Genomic DNA, 23,407 nt, shown 5'->3' with positions numbered 1-23,407 from the left:
AGCCTTTCATCTTCTCGCGATATTTCCGTTGTTTGTATCCATGTTGCCTCCATTGTCAGAGACCTAGCACAGGATTGTAATATTCGATTATTACAGCTTCCAGTTTTAAAGCCTGGATTGTATTGTAAATACACAAAAAACATATAGTTAAGGTTTCGTTATTTTGTTGAGTTTTTGTTCAAAGAAGTTATGTTGCATGAACGTTTGTTAATTACGCACGTATTGGATTCGATTTTCCAAGACACTTAGCAACCAGCTAAAGCTAGCAGTACGGACTCTTGGTTTTTAACAACTTAATTGTGTTGGACTGGTATTAGTTTGCTGTTTAAGTGCACTTTAGCTGATACAGTAGTTTTTTAGGGGGTGTATTTGTGCCAAATATTTCGAAACCATTGAAAGCTTCAGAGAATGCTGGCGACAGGAGCGGTGAGTATTTGATATCAAATTGTTCACTAAATGTTTAGGTTCTTCAGGGTCTCTTTTACCCCGAATATCTTGCTTTATATGTTCAGAAACATTGTTTTATTTGAAACTTAAGGTTCTCTATCAGAGTATTCAGTGATGTGCCTTGGAAGTTTTATTTTATTTGGATGTTTAGATGCAGACTTGCTTCTGTCAGGTCAATTGAGGAGAAAATCAGAAGTTTTTATTTATTCCAGGAGGGAAATTGAGTCGTAATAGCAGCAACAAAAATCCAGTGACAATATGGATGCAATTAAAAATCTAAGAATGTTAGAAAAAATGTAATACATACTGTCATGTAAAAGGTAGGATTTGTAATTTTCACAAAACTCTTCAAAGTCAGTGCATTTCCAAGGTTGATCGAATAGTCACCAGTTATAGATTTGATTTTCACCTTACTTTTACAGGCTGTAACTAACGTCACAGCCCTGGCTCAGGTAGACCGTGAGAAGATTTACCAGTGGATCAATGAGTTGTCCAGCCCAGAGACCAGGGAAAATGCTTTGCTGGAGCTTAGCAAGAAACGCGAGTCAGTGCCAGACCTGGCACCAATGCTCTGGCATTCCTGTGGCACTATTGCTGCCCTGTTGCAGGTATGACCATTATGTCTCCCTACATGGAGTACACAGACTCCCTCTGGTGCTATTTCTGTTTTCACCTGCTGAATGGTCTTGATGTGTTGAATGATGAAGTCATTACTGATGAGCATTAACATTTATTATTTTGTTAATTTGTTAAAGCGATGGCATTCAGACATAGATAACTTTTTCTACGTGAAAAAGAGTGAAAGTTGATTAAATGTTCCTATTTTAACTGCTTTATTTTCTTATTTTAGGAAATAGTAAACATCTATCCATCTATAAACCCACCTACACTCACAGCTCACCAGTCTAATAGAGTGTGTAACGCCCTGGCGCTTCTGCAGTGTGTCGCCTCACATCCAGAGACACGGTAATGAGATGTTCATGGTAACTTCTAATTGCAGGTGTTTCTGGGATGTCACTTATTATGTCACACCTAGCAATTACAGATTGTCCTTTAAAAGCTTTAACTTTATCAAGCTCTAGAAATATTGTATAGTATTGTACATTCAATTGAATTAAATTCAGTTTTTTATATAGCGCCAAATTACAACAATTGTCATCTCAAGGCACTTAAATAATATAGTCCAATTCAAGCCAATTAGAATTCAATTAATTGTAATCATAATCTAATTAAATACAATTAATTAATTTCAAAATAATCCAATTCATTCATATAGAGCCAATTCAAAAAACAATATCCTAGCTAAGGAAACCAACAGATTGCACCGAAACTTGTCTTCAGTCCAATCTCCCGTCCTGAGCGTGCCTGAGGTGACTGTGGAAAGGAACGACTCCCTTTTAACAGGAAGAAACCTCTGGCAGAACCAGACTCAGGAAGGGTGGCCATCTGCCTCGACCAGCTGGGGTTTGAGAAGACAGAAAAGAGGGGGAAAAACACCATAACACCATTAAAAGGATACCTGTTGGAACAGGGAAACACAAGTTAATAACCACAATAATGTCACATGTACATAATATCATTTGAGAAATTAAACAGGGAAAAGTGAGGAAAGGTGTGACAGATGAGGTCCCCCAGCAGTCTAAGCCTATAGCATTTTAACTATGGGATGTTTCAGGATCACCTGAGCCATCCCAGACTATAAACTTTATCAAAAAGGAAAGTTTTAAGCCTAATCTTAAAACTGGAAAGGGTGTCTGCTTCCCAGAAAGTATATCTGTCATGTTAATATAGACAATGCATTCACTTCTCTTGTCTCCAAACTAAATGCATAATTTTTCTTGTTCAATATACACTTTGTTTGTTGTGTATGATCACACTGATTAAAGTGCTTTTAAATCCTCTCAACAGGTCGGCTTTTCTTGCAGCTCACATTCCTCTTTTCCTTTATCCTTTTCTGCACACTGTGAGCAAAACACGGCCATTTGAGTACCTGCGGCTTACCAGCCTCGGAGTCATAGGTAATTTCTCCTTTCTGTTCTAAGTATTTAAGTTGTTGGATGCAGAATTATTTCTGCAGATTCATCATCATTCAGAGTTTCAGAGTCCACATGTTGCATTTTCTTTTATGTTTATGATAGGTGCCTTGGTCAAAACAGATGAACAAGAAGTGATTAACTTCCTTCTCACAACTGAAATCATCCCGCTCTGTCTCCGCATCATGGAATCAGGGAGCGAACTCTCCAAGACGGTATTTAACTTAAAAGTATAAGTCAAAAAGTCACCTTTTATGAAGGAATAAAATTGCATCAGCAGTTTATTTTCCTACCTTTGACCACATATTTTTCCTTTTCAAATCCCCCCGGCATGCTTGAAATTGCTGGGTTTCAAGGAGCTATTTGATTATTGTTATGCATTGCAAAATAGTCGTCTGACATTATAGATGTAGTCCCTTACAATCATGACCATAAATACTGTTGTCGTGCACGTGAGATCATCTTTTTCTGTAGTGTTTCAGAGAAGAATAAGAATTGGTTCATGTATCACATCATTTTGTTTTCCTTTGTTGTCCTTCTTTTAGGTTGCTACCTTCATACTGCAGAAGATACTGTTGGATGACACTGGGCTGGCTTATATATGCCAGACTTATGAACGTTTCTCTCATGTAGCCATGATTCTTGTAGGTGTTTTTTTTTTTTTTTAAAGAAATATCTGAACAGGATTGGCTTGCATCTGTGCTATGTAACACATTCTTTAGCTACAGTGTCTATAACTCTCTTTGCAGGGCAAAATGGTGCTGCAGCTCTCCAAAGAACCGTCGGCTCGTCTGCTGAAACATGTTGTTCGTTGCTATCTTCGCCTCTCAGATAATCTCAGGTAAAACAGTGTTCTGCACATGTAGCAGACTTCATGATGTCTCCTTTTTTATTGTTTGATTGACGGGGAATCTGTATAACATGGATGTCACGTCAAGACTTTGGAGATATGACTGAAATATTTTGATCAACAGCTCTCACCTCTAGGAGGAGCCATTGCAACAATGTAATGTATTCCCCATAGTTGCAACAATGAGAAAATTAATGTATTTGCATATCCAGTGAATCTCAAATTATTTAGTGGTTACAGTCATTTGTGTGCATTTTTGTAGTGTTTTTAGACAAAAGTGTCACTCCTTTTGTCTTCTTAGAAAGCAATTTTCACATTCTAGTATCTTATTATGGGAGAAGTAAGTGGAAATCTTTACATTTAAAAGAAAAAAAAATCCAATTTTACCCCTAATTGGAAAAACGCAGAGAACATTTACAGTGTAGTCCACTTGCATCGTGATTAAGACAAAAGTTTAAGCTGCCATTCTGTGTCCAAATTGTTACCAAGTAAGATTTTCTCTCTGATACAGCTCAGCAGATAATATTCTTTAATCGGTCAGACCATACATTCATGTATGAGGTCACCATGTGTGACACAGAGCACAGGGATCTGATCACTAGTTTCTTCCTCCAAGAAAACCATGTATGTTTTTCTGATTAAGCCATCTGCAGTCTGCCAGATTTCAACTTACACCATGCCGTTTTTATTTTAGTCCCACTCACAAGTTTTTAGGGAAGAAAATGCAACTGAGGGACAATCGATTCTACAACTTTCCAAGTTTCAATTCAGCTTATGCAATGTTAAGCAGTTGAAGAACAATTTTAAGTTTGCATGCTTTGAGTTGGCAGACTACACATATTTTTGCTCCTATTATTGGAAGAGTAGGGCTTGGTCTTTCGGAAGTGCTGCTAAGTACTTGCTTATGAGACTAACAGCAAGAAGCATTAATGTAAGCAACCCAACAATGTCCTGGAAATTTCTATTTAGCAGCTTCTAAAGGTTCAGACCTTCTTTGCTTTTGCTTTGTTTAGATGTAATTATGCCTACCAGTGCTAAATGGCTTTGTCAAAAATACAGATACACTAATCAATATCTGTCTTTTAACCTAAAACTGGAGAAATGTTCTAAGTGATGATTGCATTTTGACACACACTAATGTTTGTACCACTTGTTAGTTTATTGAAAAGAGAGCAATATCACCTGAAATCAATGGTGAGATTGATGCTCACTTGCCTTCTCTTAATGATTTTCCATCTCGACGTAAAAATCTGAATTTGATACCTTGCATGGTTTGGAGTGCTTTGGATAGTTTAATGTTACAGGTGTGGCCCCTCTCATGCATACTGCAGACAAACCCCTCTCACTTTTTCTGCCTGATAGCTAAGACACTTTCTAACAAAGCTGGCATCTTAATAAGTATTATCAATAATGCATATGAGGAATGCATTTTCCAGAGAAGAGCAGCTAATCGACGTCGAACAATGGCCATTTGGAGCCACCAACATAAGAATTAGTTTATTTTAGCACAAAATGTCCTGTACTGGTTTATGGCATCTAACATTTTTTTCCTCAGAGCCAGAGAGGCCCTGCGTCAGTGTTTACCAGACCAGCTGAAGGACAGCACCTTCGCCCAGGTACTGAAGGATGACACCACCACCAAGCGCTGGCTCGCACAGCTAGTCAAAAACCTGCAAGAAGGCCAAGTTACTGATGCCAGAGGCATCCCTCTCGCTCCACAGTGATAGGCTGTGCATTCACAGTGGACTAAAATCGATTCACTGTTTAGAATTTGTATTTTGCCAAATTCGGTGCTAAGACTGTACTGCACAGTAAAGGACAAAATGGAGGATGATATTTTTGCCTTGAATGAATTCATGTTCTTTGGTGATGTGACCACAATCACAATTATACATTTTCATAAGAACCTAGAGACAGCTGATTTTCTGACCTGACACTTAAATGATTATTTGACAATAATTTAAATTCATGGATTATACATTGGCTTTTATTTTCTTTGGACAGAAACATTTGTTTCATAAGGATTTGTTTTGGAGGGATGTTTCTTATTTGATATACTTAACCATTACATGAATTACAATATATTTTCAAGAATAAATTTAACTAAAAAAAATGCATTTGCATTAAAATACAAAGAAACATCAGCCAAATGGCCATTATTGAATCCTAAATCAACGTATTACTTTTGCTGCAGTGCACACAAAGCAATTTCTCTGATTGTCAACACATAGGTGACAACTGCATGGTAGACAACCCAAAAACTGTTCAATCAAACATTGGTATTCTACTTTTCTTGCTAAATGCTGTAACTTTCTGTAACATTCCACATTATAACATTAATATGTGCTTCAAACAAGACTTTTTAACGTTTGACTGCAAACATCAGCAAAGTTGATTGAAAGGAAATGGCTCTCTTCGGCAGCTTGTCTTAAAGTTGTGCACAAGTCTTTTTAAAGACCCATTAATGTGAGCAATGTGTGTTGAAGCAGGGAAACATTTAACACACGTAGAGCAATGATCCTCAGGACGAGTTGAGAAACTCTGGTCTTTGGCGTTTCATGGTGGTTGGAGCAGGTAGTTAGCCTCACCACTCTGGGAGTAAGTGGGTCACAGTGAGCCTGATGCTGTGTTCATCGTGGCTTCTGTGGGAAGACGAACGCATAAACAAGGCTGAACAGAAATTGAAAATGTAGATATTCTGCTTTTTTACAACTGATATTTGGTTCTTTATTATACAAGAATAGATTTATGTGGAAACTGAGATACTATATAAACGATGCAACATGTTGAGGGGAATTAACAGGAGTATGGGCAGTATCGTTTTGTAAGTTAGTGTACTTCCTCTTTGGAAAGAAATGTTGTTTTTCTGGGTTCCTTTTTGTTATAGCATTGCAACTCGAAAAAAATACTATGCATTGGTTTGAATTGTTTCAGTGAGTTCCTGGCAATACAAGCATTTTTGCAAATGTTTGACAATATAACTGCATACACAGTCAGAATGTAACATGTATTTTCACCATTGGATTTCAAAACTAAAATAAACATCTGGATATCTGTACTCGTGTCAAAAACAATAATATTAATCTGAAATTTTGAAAGTGGGAATCTGTAGGAACCCCTCACTGGTACCATGTGCAGCAGTTAAGAAATTAAGCTTATTCTTCTGAAAATTTTTGTGTTTCCTGCCATTGTATTTGAAGGCCCATTTTCACAAGCATGATTTCAGTCCTGAGTTAAACCTGAGTGGCTGGGCTTGTTCAAGGTATTTCATAAATAAACAGTTTTACACCCAACTCGGGACATTAGCTGTGTCAGACATTCATCTTCATGTCTTGTTGGGCAAGCTCCAGGAAAAGTTTTCTTCAAGTTCTGTGTTGTCAATTTAACATTTTTAAAGCATTTCTAAGACATGTTTGAGTTATTTGCTAAATTATAATCAGCCATACTAAGCACCCTTCAATAAAAATGCAAGAAAAGCCTTTACCTGGAATTTGTTTAAACCTTTATTTAACAGATAAAAATACAAAGGAAATGAGTTTCATACAAACAAATCTAGAAATCTAAAATTTTGATGCCCACAACATCCAACAGAGTTATGATTAAGTCATGTTTACCAATGTGTCATTCAATTAATTGTTTTTTACATATATAGTGCCAAATCACAACAAATGTCATCTCAAAACTCTTCAATGATACAGTCTTATTCAAGCAAATTAGAGTCTTAATTCATTGTAATCATAATCCAATTAATTAAATTCAAAATTAGTCCAATTCATACATACAGAGCCAATTCAAAAAACTATTTCCTAGCTAAGGAAACCAACAGATTGCACCGAAACTTCTCTCCGATCCAATCTCCATCCTGAGCATGCATGAGACGACTCCCTTTGAACAGGAAGAAACCTCTGGCAGGAACAAAGGAAGGGTGACTCAGGAAAGGTGACTCGGGAAGGGTGGCCATCCGCCAGAGGTGTTGGCCAGAGGTACAACAAACACCACACCAGTCAAAGGACACCCGTTGAGACAGAAAAATACAAGTTAATGACCACAATAATGCCAAATGTACATAATGTCATATGAGGAAATTAAAAAAAAAAGGGGGGGGGGGAGCCCCCCAGCAGTCTAAACCTATAGCAGCATAACTATGGGCTGTTTCAGGATCACCTGAGCCATCCCTAACTATAAGCTTTATCAAAAAGGAAAGTTTTAAGCCTAATCTTTAAGTTAGAGTGGGTGTCTGCTTCCTGACCATATACTAGCAGCTGGTTCCATAAGAGAGGGGCCTGATAACTGAAGGCTCTGCCTCCAATTCTACTTTCAGAAACACACAAGTAAACCTGCAGTTTGAGAACAAAGTGCTCTGTTGGGAAAATATCTAACAATGAGATCTTTAAGATATGATGGAGTTGGTCATTAAGAGCTTTCAGGTGAGCAGCTGCAGAGAAATGTGTAAGTGAAGACATAAAAAATCATTTGATTTGTACTTGTGTTTTTTAGATAAATGATAAAACAAGGCAACAACTTACCAATTTAACAATTCATTTATCAGCATCTTTTCTGAAAATAGGATTTGCAAATTCACAATTGTAGAAAACAAATATGTATATTTTTTTATTCTGTAAATTGTACTGACTAATCAGAACTATTGCTGATCAGTTTTCAAAAATGCAGAACAACATACATGTGAGGAATGTGTATCTTGGGGTCCTTATAGGCAAACTTGTTTTCATGGCAGGCTCATTCTTTGCCAGTTAGTACCTGTTCTGGCTGAGTGCTTCATGTTACAACCCCACGGACGTCACTAATGAGCCTTCATTTCCTTTTACTGATACATTAACAGATTGTAGCCCATATGGGCTCCATTATCCTCAATGACTGAGATGGACATCGTGCATCACGGAAACACCTGCGCTCAAGCCTTCCATTTGTGAGAAAATCCGATCCTACTGGGAGATGATCCTAAGTACGCTCTGTGTACTTCTGTCTGTTTACTCTTCAGAAAGAAAAGAGCTACTGCAGCTAAAGTCATTATACGCCTGAGCCAGGGGGCTCTGCAAATGGAGGTACATTAGATAGACAGGGTTGACAGTGGGTAAAGTGGTGTTTCCATTTTTCTGCTGCCTTTTGTGATTCAGGTGTCCAGTAAAATAGCCAGTGGAAAGATCTATTACATCAGTGAGCAGTACAATAAAAAAACTGCATCTATACTGTCTACTAATTAAAGCTCTGCAGCATTTGCAATACTGCCAAGTTGTACAGCATAGTTTGCATTCAGTCCTTCCTCAGTCTTTTATATTTTTAAATTAATTTCAGATTTAAATATTATTTTGTTATGAAAAACAGCCACATTCTCAAAAATCGATGTGTTGACCTGTGGTTAACCCTGACTGGAATTGTTGTTATGTGTGGTTTGTTTTTCATTGTCTGGGGACTTGGCTTATTTCCACATCTGATCTATCTCCACTATTGTTTTACCAAATACCTGGATACAGATGTTTGAATCACTCTGAGTCCTGCAGAGCATCCTCAATCACTGGGCAGATGAGAGAGCTGACTGTGGTGAGTGACTTTGACAAGATGCAGCAAGCGGTCTGTGGATGGTGGAGTGAGGGAGTGGCAGGACAGGAAGAGAGGCTAGTAGAGGGAGGGGGGTTATGGAAGATGAGGAGTGGTAGAGGTGGAGTATAGCAGCGCAAAGGGAATCAGGTTCTAAGACCCAGCAGTAAAACTGAGGGGAAGGGAGGAGCGAGGCCAGGCTGGGCCAGATTTCCCCTCAAACACTTAGTATTTTAAAGTCTCAGCTGAGCCGCCAGTGTCTGTACTCTCCCTGAGCCTGGGTGTCAGAGTACAGGGCCAGTTTCTTGTCCACATCTCCGTAGACCCTCTCTCCTTGTTACTCCCCCTCCTTTGGAGACCTTTGTCCTGAAGACCACCCACCTCTAGGAGCCAGACTTCTGTTCCTTTCCGTGAGTATTCCTCTTTTTCCTAACAAGCATAAATTCAAACTGTTATTTGTCTGAGTCATTCTTACTATCTTTAGGAGCAGATACATGCTGATTTTGCTGAAGTGATGCTTTCATGTCTCAAATTTCTGCCTCTGGTTTTAATTTACTGTCAACAATCCTCTCTCTCCGCTGGTGAACTTGAGAGTTGTACATGGATTTCATTGGGCTTGTACTGCCTGTTCACTTTTTGTTGCATTCCTCACATAGTCATATGCAGAAAAAAAGGCTGCCCTCTGTAAATATCCCCCTTGAGTGGGGAACATGGAACATTCCTATGATGCATCAAACATCTTCAAACTTAAAGTACAAACCAAATTCATGCATGCCAGGGTAAAGTCAGATGCTGTTGGCTGGCATGACAGATTTATAGTCCATCTCCATCCTGTCAGATGTTCCCCTGAGGCACGCCTTTGTGGTTGTGTGTCTGTGTACGGTCACTGGCCTCACTGATTAAGTGGCCATGTGTGACTCATGGACCCCAAAATAAAAAAAAAAAACAAACATAATGTGGTCTAACTGCAGCTCAAAAGTTTGAACGTGGAGTCCAAAAGAGGGTGTGTCAACTTTTCAACAATGCAGAGGTTCAAAAACTGCCTTTCACATGGATCTGCAGCACAAACAGACAAAAAGTCTTACAGTTTACAGAACAAATAGCTGTGGAAAGTAAGCATCAGTTTCTGTTTTCTCAGAGGGAGTGTGATATTTAGTTGTGAAGCAACTGCAGATGGATTCCGTACATCATACCAGTCATGCTGTGGTGATAACTCTCATAAACTTGCCAGAGGAAGCTGGAGCAGGGTGATAAAAAATAAGCAGAGGACAATGAGAGGAAAACAGCTATGCTAAGTTCAGAAAGGCTTCAGTTTCTGGAACTGTTTTAACAACAGTTATCAGTGAACAACAGAGATTGTAAAAGACTATCAGCTTTCACTGTCAAGCAGCAGGTTTGCAGTGCATTATTCTGCTTCTGCGTCAGTTTCTGTTTAATGATATACTGAGTCCTGCTGGGTTGCACGGTGGTGTATTGATTAGCACCGTTGCCTCACAGCAAGAGGGTTCCAGGTTTGGTTCAGGCTAGACAGATTTTAATACACTTTGAGATTAAACAAAAATTTTGGCATGCATTAATAAAATTGACTCAACATGAAAAGGAGCGTCAACAGTTGAGGTGAAAGCAAACATGCTTATTTTTAAGAGGTACAATGAGTTAATCATCCTAATATGTCTGTGTCACCCTCCTTATTCTACTGCAGGTATTGAACAAAGCATTTGTGAAAACTAAGATAGCTGGTTGGTTTGCTGGTGGTTTAAACTTAAGGATCAAAGAAGTGCTCAAATCAATAGGATGGAACCAAAGGGCAAATTCTATTGCATTCCAGACGCTATTTTGTTCTTAAAATAAAACCTTAATTTTGTTATGTTTCAAATAAAATTGGCAAAGTCTTTGTAAATATTCCATATATAAATAAATTAAAAAAAGGGAAAATAGAGACTGCAGTAAAATCAATTAATCTGAGAGAAGAAGAGATGTGTTGTGGTTGAGGCATGCACAAACTGCTGAGTTTGCACGATTTCTCATAGTCAGCACACAAGTTGCACCAGCCTCTCTGCTTCCAGGCAATGAAAAACGGAAGATTAATGCCTTGACTGTATCAACATTTAAATGCTACCCTGTGTTTTCAAGAAACACAGGGTTGTTTGCTCAACAAGACTGTCTTTGCATGCATATGGATTGGTTTACTTTGAGCTGGTGTATTGTTTTGCTCAGGGGCTTTTTACCCGAGCAAATAGCCAGCACTAGTGACAACAAGGATTCTTCTCATCATCATCACATACTATGAAGCTGCTGGTGTCTTAGCATGATACAAATACATTTAACATCTATGGATCAACAGAGAAATCCTGTATAGGTAAAGTAAAGCAGAAAAAAACAAACCAACACACGCAAAAAAAAAAAGACTTAAAAAAATGCTGAAGCTTGTACTACCTTAGGGTTAGATAGAAAACCTCCTGTTTGTATTTAGATTTAGCTCATGGAGTGGTTTAGTGAGCATCAAGCTTTTCCAAGATGTATTTGGTTTGGATTCAGAGGAATCTGAAGCAACTCACTGACATGTTTCTTTTTTAGCAGCATATTTCCACTGGCATGTGTCAAGGATAGAGATGGATTCTGAGGGTTCACGTGAGTGTATTCACACTGTCTGAAAAACTGTGATGGTTTTCTGGTTTGTTAACGGGATTATGGTCAAATGAGTTTGTGCTTAATCTGTGGTGTGAGTATCAAGGGTATTATGTTCATCACCTGTCCTCAGGTATCCAAGATGATCCAGATGTCAAGCTGATGATAGCAGGGTCGACTCTGAGGAAAGTCAAATCACGCTCCTGGAAGAAGCAGCGGCATTTTCGACTTCTGGAGGATGGCCTGACAATCTGGTACAAGTCCAGATGGGCAGGGAAAGGCCACTCCACCTGTGAGTGTAGATACATCTGATTACACAAGTCATTTATACTGGATGTGAGGTTCAGTGGCTTTACAAATGAAAAATGTCAACATATTGATAATGCTGCCTTTTTTGCAACATTGCAGTCATTGTTGCATGACTCTGTACTTACCATTTCTTCTCTGCTCCTCTACATCTTATTTTCAATGGAGGCAAAATTAGCACTAAAACAACAAAGAAAAAAACTTTATCAAAATATATTTTTTCAAGTGAGCAGCATTCACTCTCAGGCTTCACAGAAAGCATCTTTGTTATTATTTCACTGATCCCAAACCCCATGGCTCTAAACTTATCCTCCATATTAAATTAAACCACATGCACAAGTCTGGTTCATGGAAGAGGACAGTTGCTGGCAACATACTATAATTCCTAGATCTCACAGAAAAGGCTCAATCTGCCCTTTTCTCAAAATGAGACCTGGCAATAAATAGCTCTATTCATGGTTCTCGTTGGTCAGGAGGGCAAATACCATGTCAATAACTCTAAAATGTATTTAGGGGAAGGCCATTTAAGGTGTTAAAGGAGAGCAGCAATATACTGAAGTTAATATAAAATCTAACAGTGAGCCAGTGAAAGGAGGAAAAGCACAGAAGTGATGTGCTTGTGCATTTCTATCCTGACAATAATTCTTACTTCTGCATTTTGAATCAACTGAAGAAGGTAGAGGGAGCCTTGACTTATACGTCAATATAGTGCTTTACAGTTGTTAAGGTGAGGACAGACTAAAGCAAGTGTAAGTTTTTGTTAAATTGATTATCCTAAAATGGAGAAAAAAAGATTGAAAAATTTTGACTTGCGCATTAATAACATTTTGATACAATAAAATACATACAATAAATTATGAATAAAATATAAACTCACTATACATTCAAATATCCTGTCATTAAGCTTAATAGAAGGTTTTAAAGAGCTGAAAATGAGCTAATAAGAGTTTATCCTGTCAATCTGTCAGGACCATTTCTGTTTCTTACACTGTGCTTTTGTAAAAATTCAGTTTGTCTGGGTGATTGCTTGATAGACTGCCAAGATTAACAAGCTTTATAGACTTTGGTGAACAGAACCCCCCCCCCCCCCCCCCCCCAACTCATCGTCACGAAAAAAACATGGAAATCTTGACCCATCCAGGATTTTATGTAGGAAAGACAAGCTGTGAGATTTGCAAAGGCTGCTGGGATCTGTGGATTTTTAATTTGGACTAGTGCTGTCTTTGTACTATGAAGTGGTCAGAAACAAGTTCTAATTTATAAACTATATAGATATTATATACATAGAGATGATAAGATAAACCTTAGATTTAAAAAAAGGCAGTTTGGACAGTAGAAGATTAACAATAGTTTGTTTAAAGCGGTCACAAAAGGAACCAGAGAACATAAATTGCTAAAAAGGATTGTTGCATAACAAGTCCACAAGTAAAGCAGCCAAGTAGGAGTCTTGGTTGCTACGAGTGGCAAGAAGCTTTTCATCTCACTCTGTGACGACCTGAGACACAGTCCAGATGGATTCAATAGCACGACTCTGGAGACAAGATAATCCAACAAAAAAAAGCATTTATTTTCCAAAATAGAACAACGAAAAACGCTTGAGGATAACACGAAAAAACTAACTCAGGACACTCTTTCAGAGGTTACAAGAAAACTAACACAGGAACACTTAAAGTGTTGATGTTAATATGTCTAATTTACTTGAACACGATAATACCTGGATTTTCTTTTTTTTTTACACTTGACAAATGCTTGACTAGGACAGAACAAGACGAACTGGCAAAGACAAAGGGAGACGCAGATTATTTAAATACAGGGGTAATGGGGAACAGGTGGAAACAATCAGGAATCAGGGGAAGACAGTCAGACCGGTGACACATGAGTGAAAGGCAAATGACCTCAAAGGAGTGGGAAAAGGTGAATACAAAATAAAACAGGAAGAGCTTGAACATAAAAACACTGAACATGAACATAACTAAATTTAACAAACTTGACGAGACATAACACTCTCATCTTATTCAAACAGTTGAAATGTCGCTTTAAGAAGCTAAGCTTGGTAGAGACCGATATAAACTGATTATAGAGTCTAGATTACCAGCTAGGCAAAACAGGCTGCCTCACGGCTTTAGCCATCAAAAGAAACCAAATATCCACAGGTTCACACAGGAAGTGAGTGTGGTAACAATTTTTTTTTGCTCCAATCCTCTCCTGGATTGTTCAAATCGACAGTGTAACCTCAATGGAAATCAATGGGCCTTGCAGATTCACATAAACAATAGCTCTTGATTATGCCTGATCTGTCGCTTAGGACAAGGAATAAGGTGTAATGACATCCTTGTTACAAATGAACAGCCAGAGAGCCCAATGTAGGACAGAAAGACTCAGGAATTACCCTTAAGAGAGAACCCATTGCTAAGGTTGAGCAGAAGGTGGGTGAGGATGAGGATGAGTGATGATGGCAGATTAGCATGAGGAATCAAGCAGGGGAGTTGGGTGGCGCCAGACTAAAGACTGGAGCTGTACAGATGATGGAGCAGTTAGATGGGCTGCAGGAGACAAAGGCTGACTGGCTGACAGGGAAATCCTTAGAGACACACAGATCGTTTCTATTAAAGAAGGAGTACTATCTGGTCTTTGAACATTACATGTTAAGGAAAATTAACAAATTTGGCAAAAAGTGGAGAAAAGACAGAGTTGATATACTGCTGGAAAACACAAGGATACGAGAAAAGTGGAAAAATAAAACAAAAGCAGGAAAGACAGGAATCATGGTGATATGATGAAAGCCAAAAATCTGACGCAAAGTTATGACTCATAAGAATTAATTGAAATTACTGTCATCGTCACAGCAATCTGGTTGTTCTAATCTGGTATTTCAAAATGTTTTATGCTTTCACTGATTGCTTAATTGCTTAATTTACAGCACCACAAAAGCACCACAAAAGACTAATCTGACAAAAAGTTCCGATAGCATACCTTCAAACTGAATGCAGAAGCATATTAAAAGGTATCAAGCTTAACACGGATTTCTTTCTTTCTTATGATCATACACTCATATCTCAGTCTCAGTGATGGAGGTGGAAGCAGTGCGGGAGGGTTATCAGTCTGAGGTCCTGCTGAGCATCGCGGATGAGTTTCCTGCCAACCTCTGCTTCACCTTGGTGTTTCATGGTCGCCAAGGCAACCTGGACCTTGTGGCAGAGTCCTCAGAGGAGGCCCAGGCCTGGATCCGAGGAGTACGCAAGCTGATTCACAAAGCCCAGACGATGGATGAGCAGGAGAGGCTGGACCAGTATCCTTTTAACAGCTGTGGCTCATGGAGATGGGAATGTCATGTGAAACTGTTGTACTTATTTTGCTGCTGGCTGATGTCACACCCTGAGTTTTTGTTCCACAACTACTCTTAGCGGGAGTTTTCCTCAGTAGCCTCTTAGATGGGTGTGGGACTGGTTTCAGAAAGCTGACAAGAACAAAGATGGGAAGATGAATTTCAAAGAAGTGAGGAAACTGCTGAAGATGATGAATGTTGACATGAATGAAGAACATGCTCTTCACCTGTTTACGGTAAGAGTGTGATGTGGAGATCAAACAATGTGAGCATGAGGAGATGTAATGATGGATCATACTGACAGTCATGTTATTATTTGATTTACTTACTATCAGGGGGCTTAAAAGCTTTTTAACAGATATCCTATACATTACATTATGGTGCTGGTAGTGTGAAAAGTTAAGGCCTGCGGTTATCACTACAGAGATGCAAGACAAATTTAAAAACATTTTTTTTAAATGAAATAAGACACTTCCTTTATTTCTACAGATGGCTGACAAGTCAGAGAGTGGATCTTTGGAAATTGAGCAGTTTGTTCACTTCTACAAGATGCTGACTCAGAGGAATGAAGTGTGGAAGGTGTTCCAGGACTACTCTGGAGACGGAGAGAGGTTAATGTTGGAAGAGCTGGAAAACTTCCTGATGATAGAGCAGCATGAGGGAGAGCAGAGTGCCCAGCATGCCAAAGAGCTCATTCAGCGCTACGAACCCTCTGAGACAGGTACTCCTGGGGACGGCATCTACATGTATCTCCCTAGTGATGCATGTTTTGTGACCACAGGCTGGACCTGAAGAACCAATGCTGTATTCACAAAGTGCAGCCGCATGTTATGTATGTAGAAACAGGTATAGGAGGACGCTTTCTTCAATCTTATACAGTACATTTACCGTAAAGAAATTGAGGAGAATTGACCGTACAGTGTCCCTAATTTTATGTCACATTTAACTTGAAGTTTTTTGGAAAAAAGAGTCATTTTTACTTGCTTAGCTATTCAATAAAAGAAATTTTGAGCACCAAAACATTTAGATATTACTGTGTATGTCCACAAAAATCTGCCAAAATGGACACAGACTTTATCTGGACCCTGGATATTGCATATTCGAATAGTCCTATTTATTATAGATTTATAAATAGTGATACTTATGTATGTTTTATGTCTTAGGGACTGCTTTATTGTGCTAACTCCATTTGTATCTTAACTCTGTACAGCCAAGAAGGAAAGTGCCATGTCCTTAGATGGCTTTCAGATGTACCTGTGCTCCCAGGAGGGCTCCATATTCAAACCTAAATGTCGGGAACTTCACCAGGACATGAGCCAGCCGCTCAGCCACTACTTAATCTCCTCCTCACACAACACCTACCTCCTGGAGGACCAACTGCGCGGACAGAGCAGCTTGGAGGCTTACATTCAGTGAGGGCTGCCGAGACTCACCACACACAGGGCACACACATCAGAAACGCAGAGATAGTTGGACAGTAAATGCTGGCTGAAGAAATAAGATGCTATCACTGTAGGTTATAAAACGTCAATAATAATTGAATAACATCAAAGTTTACAGAGAAATTAAAGGTGTTATGGTGAACTGGAAACAAACTATGATGTGTTATTCTGGTTATGAAAGACAAAACTGGTGTTTGCTTTTGTCTTAAGTCTTGTAATAAAAGTAATAGAGGCAGCTTTATTTGATGGAGGTGTTAACACGGAAGTGGTTAGATGGACCAAAACAATACGAACAACGAGAATTACTTCCATTTGTGTGTGTTTGTGACGCCGTCTGTAGGGCCCTGAAGAGAGGCTGTCGCTGTGTAGAGGTGGACTGCTGGGATGGCAGTGACGGGGAGCCTGTTGTGTATCATGGGCACACTTTCACTTCAAAAATTCTCTTCAAAGACATTATTTCAACACTCAAGGAATATGCTTTCAGGGTGAGTGTTTACAGTTATGTGCCTAAAAAGCTTTTATTCATATCTCATCATTCACCTTTACTGGTGTCTGGTCATACAGGTCTGTCATGTCTTGCAAGAGTCAAATTACCAATTCCGCTAAGTAATCAGTACATACCACTCTTTCACAGTTTGCTCTGAAACAGAGGAAACAGCCCAGGTATAAACAGTTAAGTGTTGCACTGCTTATCTGGAAGACTATTATTACAAATAAGCCACAGCACACAAATGAAATGAACAAGCCTCTAATTAAACAAAACCACAACAATCTGCAAATCACTGACAGCAAACAGTCCTTTAATGCAGGTCTTTATACATGTGGACTGTCAATGTGCTCATAAGAGTCAAATCCAGAAGCAGTTGTTAGTGATCTTGCCTGCCTCTGGAATTGAATGTACCCTGCTGACTGACCCACATGGAAAACAGCCAGAACTTCTTTGTCTCCACCTCTCTCCTTTGTCCTTCTCAAACTTTCCAACTCAACTTTTAGAATATTTCACGAAGAAACAGTTGTGGACAATTGTGGAAATGTTTGCTTAATGGAAACATAAGTCTGCCAAAAAAATTCAGAATTCCAGCATCAAACCCAACCCTGTATGGACGTATGGAAAATGAGGGGAAAGAAAAGTGATTCTTATTTTTCATTCAACTTTCATTTTGTTGCAGACAGCATGAACCCAAGATATTTCATGTCTTGTGCCATCAAGTTTATTTAATTTAACACACATCCACTTTTGTATCAATGTCTTTGGATGAGATTTTGTCCTGAATGCAGTATGCTGCTCAAAAATCTCTGTGAACCATTCTGTGTTAATGCTGCTATCACAGAAGTGTAAATTATCTTTTCTAAGGACAAAGACACCGATACAACCTCATACCATTCCAGAGCATGACTGTTCCTGATAAAAGTCTGGATGGTCGTTTTTGTCCTTGGTCCAGAGCATAAGGTGTCCCTTACTTCAAAGGATCTTGACTACTAATTGGTCTGACAACAATAGATGTCTCCACTGTGCGATGGTCCATTCCTGATGCCTCAGAGCCCAGAGATGCCACTGCTGGACAAACTCAACAAGAGGCTTCTTTTTGTGGCATTTGTGAATGTAACTTTGTACTGTAATGCTTGACCAAAGTTTCCCACAGTAACCCCTTGCCCATCTAGTCAATCTAGATATATCAGCCATTGATGAAAAGCATCCATCCCAATATTTTTGGAATGTTTTGTCTGAGATGCAAAAATTATGCATGAGACAACATATCTAATAACTTTGGTTTGTACTGTCACTGATGGAATAAAAGTCATTGCAGTTAGCACTGCGTTTTTGTTTATTTTTTTGGCATTCACCATAACCAAAACCCAACCTTTTTTTTGTGTATATGTGTAAATGTAAATGAGCACCGTATTCTAACTTTTTGACAGGCATCAGATTTCCCTGTCATCGTGTCCCTGGAGAATCACTGTGGGGTGGAGCAGCAGACAGTCATGGCACAACACTTCAAACAAATCCTGGGTGACATGTTGCTGACAACTCCACTGAATGGACAGATTCCTCAACAGCTCCCATCACCACAGGTCAGAATCTGTTTAAGGTCTCTTAAATTTTTTTGACAAATTGTCAATCATATCTTTTCTTACCTTCACAGAAATTATGGCAAATTTAGCAATTAAATATTGTTTTCTAAAACCAAACTAAAATTACTCTTATTTTCTAAATTTATTCTTACCTATACTTTTTTTTTAACATTCATTCACAGTTGAGAAATTTTCAAGGATTCATTCTGCAACTTGCAACCATTTTGCAGGGATCCTAAAAGCACAAGTATAACCTGCAAACTCTTCTCCATTAGAGCGCTTACAACAATCAATACTAACTTGAAGTAATGACAAATGAATGCCACGAGGAGTTCCACTGAGGGTTTGGCCAATTAAATAGTGGTGCACTGCTGCATTTAGTTAAAAGACAACATAGTGCAAGAAGATGAAACACCTTCACCAAGTAACTCGTTGGTCTAATGATTGTTCATTACAGGAACTGAGGGGTAAGATTTTGCTAAAAGCTAAGAAAATTGGTGGTCTAGAAGAGTGTCTGGATGAAAGCCTGACAGAGGAAGTTAGTGATGAGGAAGAACTGGCCAACGGTGAAGCTGAAAGCCCATCGACAGAAGATCCACCAGCTGAGAAGGACAAGGTACATGGTAATTCTTAGATAAAAGCAATCACTTACTGTAAGTCTGTAGATTCTCAGACATCCAGGTCATGGTCCTTAATTATTAGGTAGAAGGCATCTGGATTTCTGGACTCTGTGATTGTAAAGGTGTTTCACATCCCAGAAGAGACTTCCTCAGTTAAAGTGGGGAATGTGCGAAATTGGAGAATGAGAGTTAAATTGTTGTTGAGAACCAAAAAGACGTTCAACTGCCTTCTACTCAAGCATTCAGAACAACATTCCATTCTATTTGAAAAATACAAATACAGAAAAGAAAAAAGAAAAAATACAAAAATATAAAATGAAAAATAATTACCTGGTAATTTGCTCTCAACAGTCCAAAAGTGCTAACGACAGATCTTTCACAGCAGCGATTTTTTTAGGACATAGACTTAGACTTAATAGGTAAACACAGATGATGTTGATGATATTAACGAAAGCTGTGTTCCATTTTGGTGCAGAGCCTTAATTAAGAGGATGAGTAACACCCCTGTTTACCAACTAATCTTAATGTTAAACAGGCTGTTGTGGAAAAGTGAATTTTAAGTTTATTAAAGTGAAAAGTGTCCTTAGTGCTCTGGTGTTCGTTGTGTCTCTGTCTTGTCTTCTCACCCTCCAACCAGTCAAGGCAGATGATCTTCTCTGGGTCTGATTTTGTTCAAGGCCTTTTCCTGTTAAAAGGGAGTTTTTCCTTCTCCACTGTTACCCACAGCTACCTGTAGGTTCAGGACAGGAAACTGAATCAAACTGAAGAACACATACTGTTAGTTTCCTTGTAAAGGCTCATTTTATAAATTGGCATTATGATAAATCAGATTATGATGAATTGGATTGAATTTAATTGTTCTAGATTATCATTGGATTTGAATTAATTTGACTCAGATAGCTTGAATTGGAAGATTATGAAATTGATAAGAATTAATTGGATTTTATTGAATTATATGGAATTTGATTCGACTACTAGACTGACATGCATAACAATGAACTGTACCGAATTGGACAGTATTTAATTGAACTTGAATTGACCTTGTTTCATTTCTCTGTAAAACATCCTGAGATGACTTTTGTTGTGAACTGATGCTACATTATTAAACAGGACTGAAATGAATTCTGTAAAATAGCATTGATGTAATTATCCAGTGTTATGCATTAAATGTGATGAAACAAAGCTAGAATACAGCAATAGCATGGTAACAATCAAGGTAGTTTTAGTCATGAAGTTAAACATTAAGTTAACAGATAATTAACAGTTAATATTTCAGTGTCAGTTAAGAGTATTAAGCATATTTCTTTTACTGTACTAAATACTGCTTGACAACTGTACTTCAATATTATATAATCAGAGAACTTTACATTACCAGGTCAAGATCTTACAAATAAATAGATGCAATAGAAAGATATTCGGTGAGTCCCATTTGATTAAACTCTTGGTGACAGTGAGCAGGAAAAACGTCATGCATGGAGCTCCAGAGCCACACAGAAAGGTTCAAGGAGAAACTGTGTGCAGTATTTAAATAAATAGAAATAGCAATTATTTGCTGACAAATTTGCTATTTTATTTCTCCTGTAGAAGAAGTCCAAATTGTCCAGGGAGCTGTCAGACTTGGTGATTTACTGCAAGAGTGTGCATTTTCATGGCTTTGAGCATGCTCGTTCTCACGCCAAGTGTTATGAGATGTCTTCATTCTCTGAATCCAAGGCAAAGAAGCTTACCAAAGAAACAGGTATTATGATCATAATGGAATGCTGTAATCCTTAGGAGGACAAAAGATTTGTAATGTGCCATGCATGTAGGGCACAATGAATATGTAGAATTAAATTCACAGAAATACAATGCACATGTTCTTTCTTCAGAGACAGAATTTGTGCAGTACAACACACGGCACCTGAGCAGGACCTACCCCAGTGGCCTGAGGACAGACTCTTCCAACTATAACCCACAGGAGATGTGGAATGTGGGCTGCCAGATTGGTAAGGAGTATTGTCGCCATCTCCTGGTTAAACAAAATGTTTAACATAAAATCAATCCAGTTTTGTGGCGTCCACAGCCATTGCTACCCTTCAGCAGTTCATGTAAAAAAGCAGGGTTTGGGCTGTGATGTATGGAGTAAATGTATTTGCAAGGATTTTGACTGTAAGGGTCAGATATTAAGCATAATTCCCTCAGAGGTTTGACAAAACAGCAGTTTCCAGTCACATAAGCTCGAACTCGCAAAGTGTGCTCTGAATGAAAGGCAGTCTTCTGTTGAAATTACATTTCACTCTTTTGTTTCCTCTCTGCCTCCTTCCAAAAGTGGCTCTGAATTTCCAGACGGCTGGACTGGAAATGGATCTGAATGATGGGCTCTTCAGGCAGAACAGCGGCTGTGGTTACGTTCTCAAGCCAGGCTTCATGAGAGATATCAACACTCAATTCAGTCCAGAGAAACCTGAGGAGTGGCAAGGCTACAAACCACGTCGCTTATCAATACAGGTTAAAAACTAGATGAGTCTGCAGGATTTTATAGGGGAAAAAAAATGATCAGTGTATACCAGAGAAATGCACAAGAAAGTGAGCTCCTCCTCAAATACGCAAATATATGTGTGTGTTTACCAGGTGATAAGTGGGCAACAGTTACCAAAGGTGAATCAGAAAGAAGGCTCCATTGTAGACCCACTGGTCAGAGTGGAGATCTATGGGGTACCACAGGACCAGGCCAAGGAAGAGACCAGTCACATCAGCAACAATGGTGAAAGAGCAATCCTTCTTATATAGAGATGCCTTTGAGAATAGTATAAAGACAATAATATAGATTGAAAAAGAAACCTTTATCCAAAAAAAAGACTTCTCACTCAGTCATCTTCACTCCTCTACTGTCCTCTCCCTGCAGGCTTTAACCCAGTGTGGAATGAAACTCTAAATTTTGTCATCCACGTCCCTGAGCTGGCGCTGGTTCGCTTTGTGGTGGAAGACTACGACAAGGCATCCAGGAATGACTTCATTGGACAGTTCACTCTTCCATTGACATGCGTCCAGGCAGGTGAGCAGGAAACAGAAGTCTTCCATCTCATTGCAATGTTTCAAATTAAGGATGCACGATGTCTACAGCCAGCCTATGAAGACTTTAAAATATTGGCATCAGCCAAAAATTTGACATGCAGGTAGAATTTGGTCATTGAGAGAGGATCATCCAAGCTTATTAAAGTATCATTTTGTCCTCAAGTGACTTTTACCAATAAGTAAATGATAAATTAATTCTACTAAAAGAAAAAGGCCTGATGATCACACCATCTGCATTGGCTTTTGAAATGTGTCAATGACCCAATATTGTGCTTCCCTACTTTAAATATCTTGACAAAGTCTTATTGGTCGTTGTGTCCAATGCCAGAGGAAGGCAAAAGCATGATTTACTCAGTACAAATAGCTCATTTAATCTAAATTCTTCCTCCTTCTTCCAGGATACCGTCACATACATCTGCTGTCTAAAGATGGAACTGCTATCCCGACCTCGTCACTCTTTGTTAACATCAGCATTTCAGAGCTCACTTGAAACGGTCAAGTGGGAGGATGTGAAGCCAGAAGGGGTTTAATGTCCAATATCTCCACAAAACTGACAAAGATCGTAGCAGTTTGATTCTGACCATCTGTCAGATTAAAAGTACAGCAAATCAGTAGTTTACATGTCAAATGGTTTGGCATACAAAGAAGTACAGGGACAAATTATGTCTGCTTGTATTTGCTTGTTTTATTGCCTAAGATATAATTTTGCCTGTGATATAATTTCATGGTTAAGTATTTATTGAAATTCTTTCACTATTCCTAGGCTAAGAATGTGAGTGAACATGAAGGACGACTGCATATCATGACTGGCTGAATACAAGTATCAGTACTGAAAGTCTATGGTTGACAATTATAAAATGAAATGTGAAAAATTTGCCAAATATCAGTATTATAAATCTACAAATACACCTGGCCTGGCATTATGTTGGTAAATTTTTGTTTACCTACAAAGTGCGTGCTTGAATAGTATTTACTAGTATTAACATTTTTCAAGATTATGTTGTACATAATATAAATGTGTGTATGTCTATCAGTCTTAAAACACCAATGAGTAAAATTCAGAAACACACAAT

The 23,407-nt window shown here is 38.6% G+C and overlaps 2 protein-coding genes across 4 annotated transcripts; both read left to right on the top strand.

Annotated features, from left to right (window-relative positions):
• Window positions 1-21: 21 nt before the first annotated feature.
• LOC140320127 (CCR4-NOT transcription complex subunit 9) lies at window positions 22-6,623 on the top strand. The gene is made up of 8 exons (XM_072397931.1): window positions 22-426; window positions 870-1,055; window positions 1,298-1,413; window positions 2,356-2,465; window positions 2,586-2,695; window positions 3,026-3,124; window positions 3,230-3,321; window positions 4,886-6,623. The coding sequence occupies exons 1-8, from the start codon at window positions 409-411 to the stop codon at window positions 5,052-5,054; spliced, it is 900 nt and encodes a 299-aa protein (XP_072254032.1). The 5' UTR covers window positions 22-408; the 3' UTR covers window positions 5,055-6,623.
• A 2,505-nt stretch (window positions 6,624-9,128) lies between these two features.
• plcd4b (phospholipase C, delta 4b) lies at window positions 9,129-23,404 on the top strand. 3 transcript variants are annotated; one of them, XM_072397928.1, is made up of 16 exons: window positions 9,129-9,296; window positions 11,464-11,517; window positions 11,648-11,806; window positions 14,881-15,109; window positions 15,252-15,381; window positions 15,635-15,866; window positions 16,356-16,557; window positions 16,928-17,072; window positions 18,508-18,660; window positions 19,118-19,276; window positions 20,868-21,018; window positions 21,149-21,265; window positions 21,589-21,767; window positions 21,891-22,023; window positions 22,165-22,314; window positions 22,733-23,404. In XM_072397928.1, the coding sequence occupies exons 2-16, from the start codon at window positions 11,499-11,501 to the stop codon at window positions 22,822-22,824; spliced, it is 2,250 nt and encodes a 749-aa protein (XP_072254029.1). In that variant the 5' UTR covers window positions 9,129-9,296; window positions 11,464-11,498; the 3' UTR covers window positions 22,825-23,404. The 3 variants fall into 3 exon arrangements, with proteins under 3 accessions (XP_072254029.1, XP_072254028.1, XP_072254027.1); XM_072397927.1 differs by having other exon boundaries at window positions 11,467-11,517; window positions 20,865-21,018; window positions 22,733-23,402; XM_072397926.1 differs by having other exon boundaries at window positions 20,865-21,018; window positions 22,733-23,402.
• The last annotated feature ends 3 nt before the right edge of the window (window positions 23,405-23,407 follow it).

This window comes from Leuresthes tenuis, unplaced genomic scaffold (genome assembly GCF_036924035.1).
Source record: "Leuresthes tenuis unplaced genomic scaffold, fLeuTen1.0.hap1 SCAF_12, whole genome shotgun sequence".
NCBI classification, from domain to species: Eukaryota; Metazoa; Chordata; class Actinopteri; order Atheriniformes; family Atherinopsidae; genus Leuresthes; species Leuresthes tenuis.
Note: the sequence above shows the minus strand (reverse complement) of the source record. Positions and strands in the feature narration are given on the sequence as shown.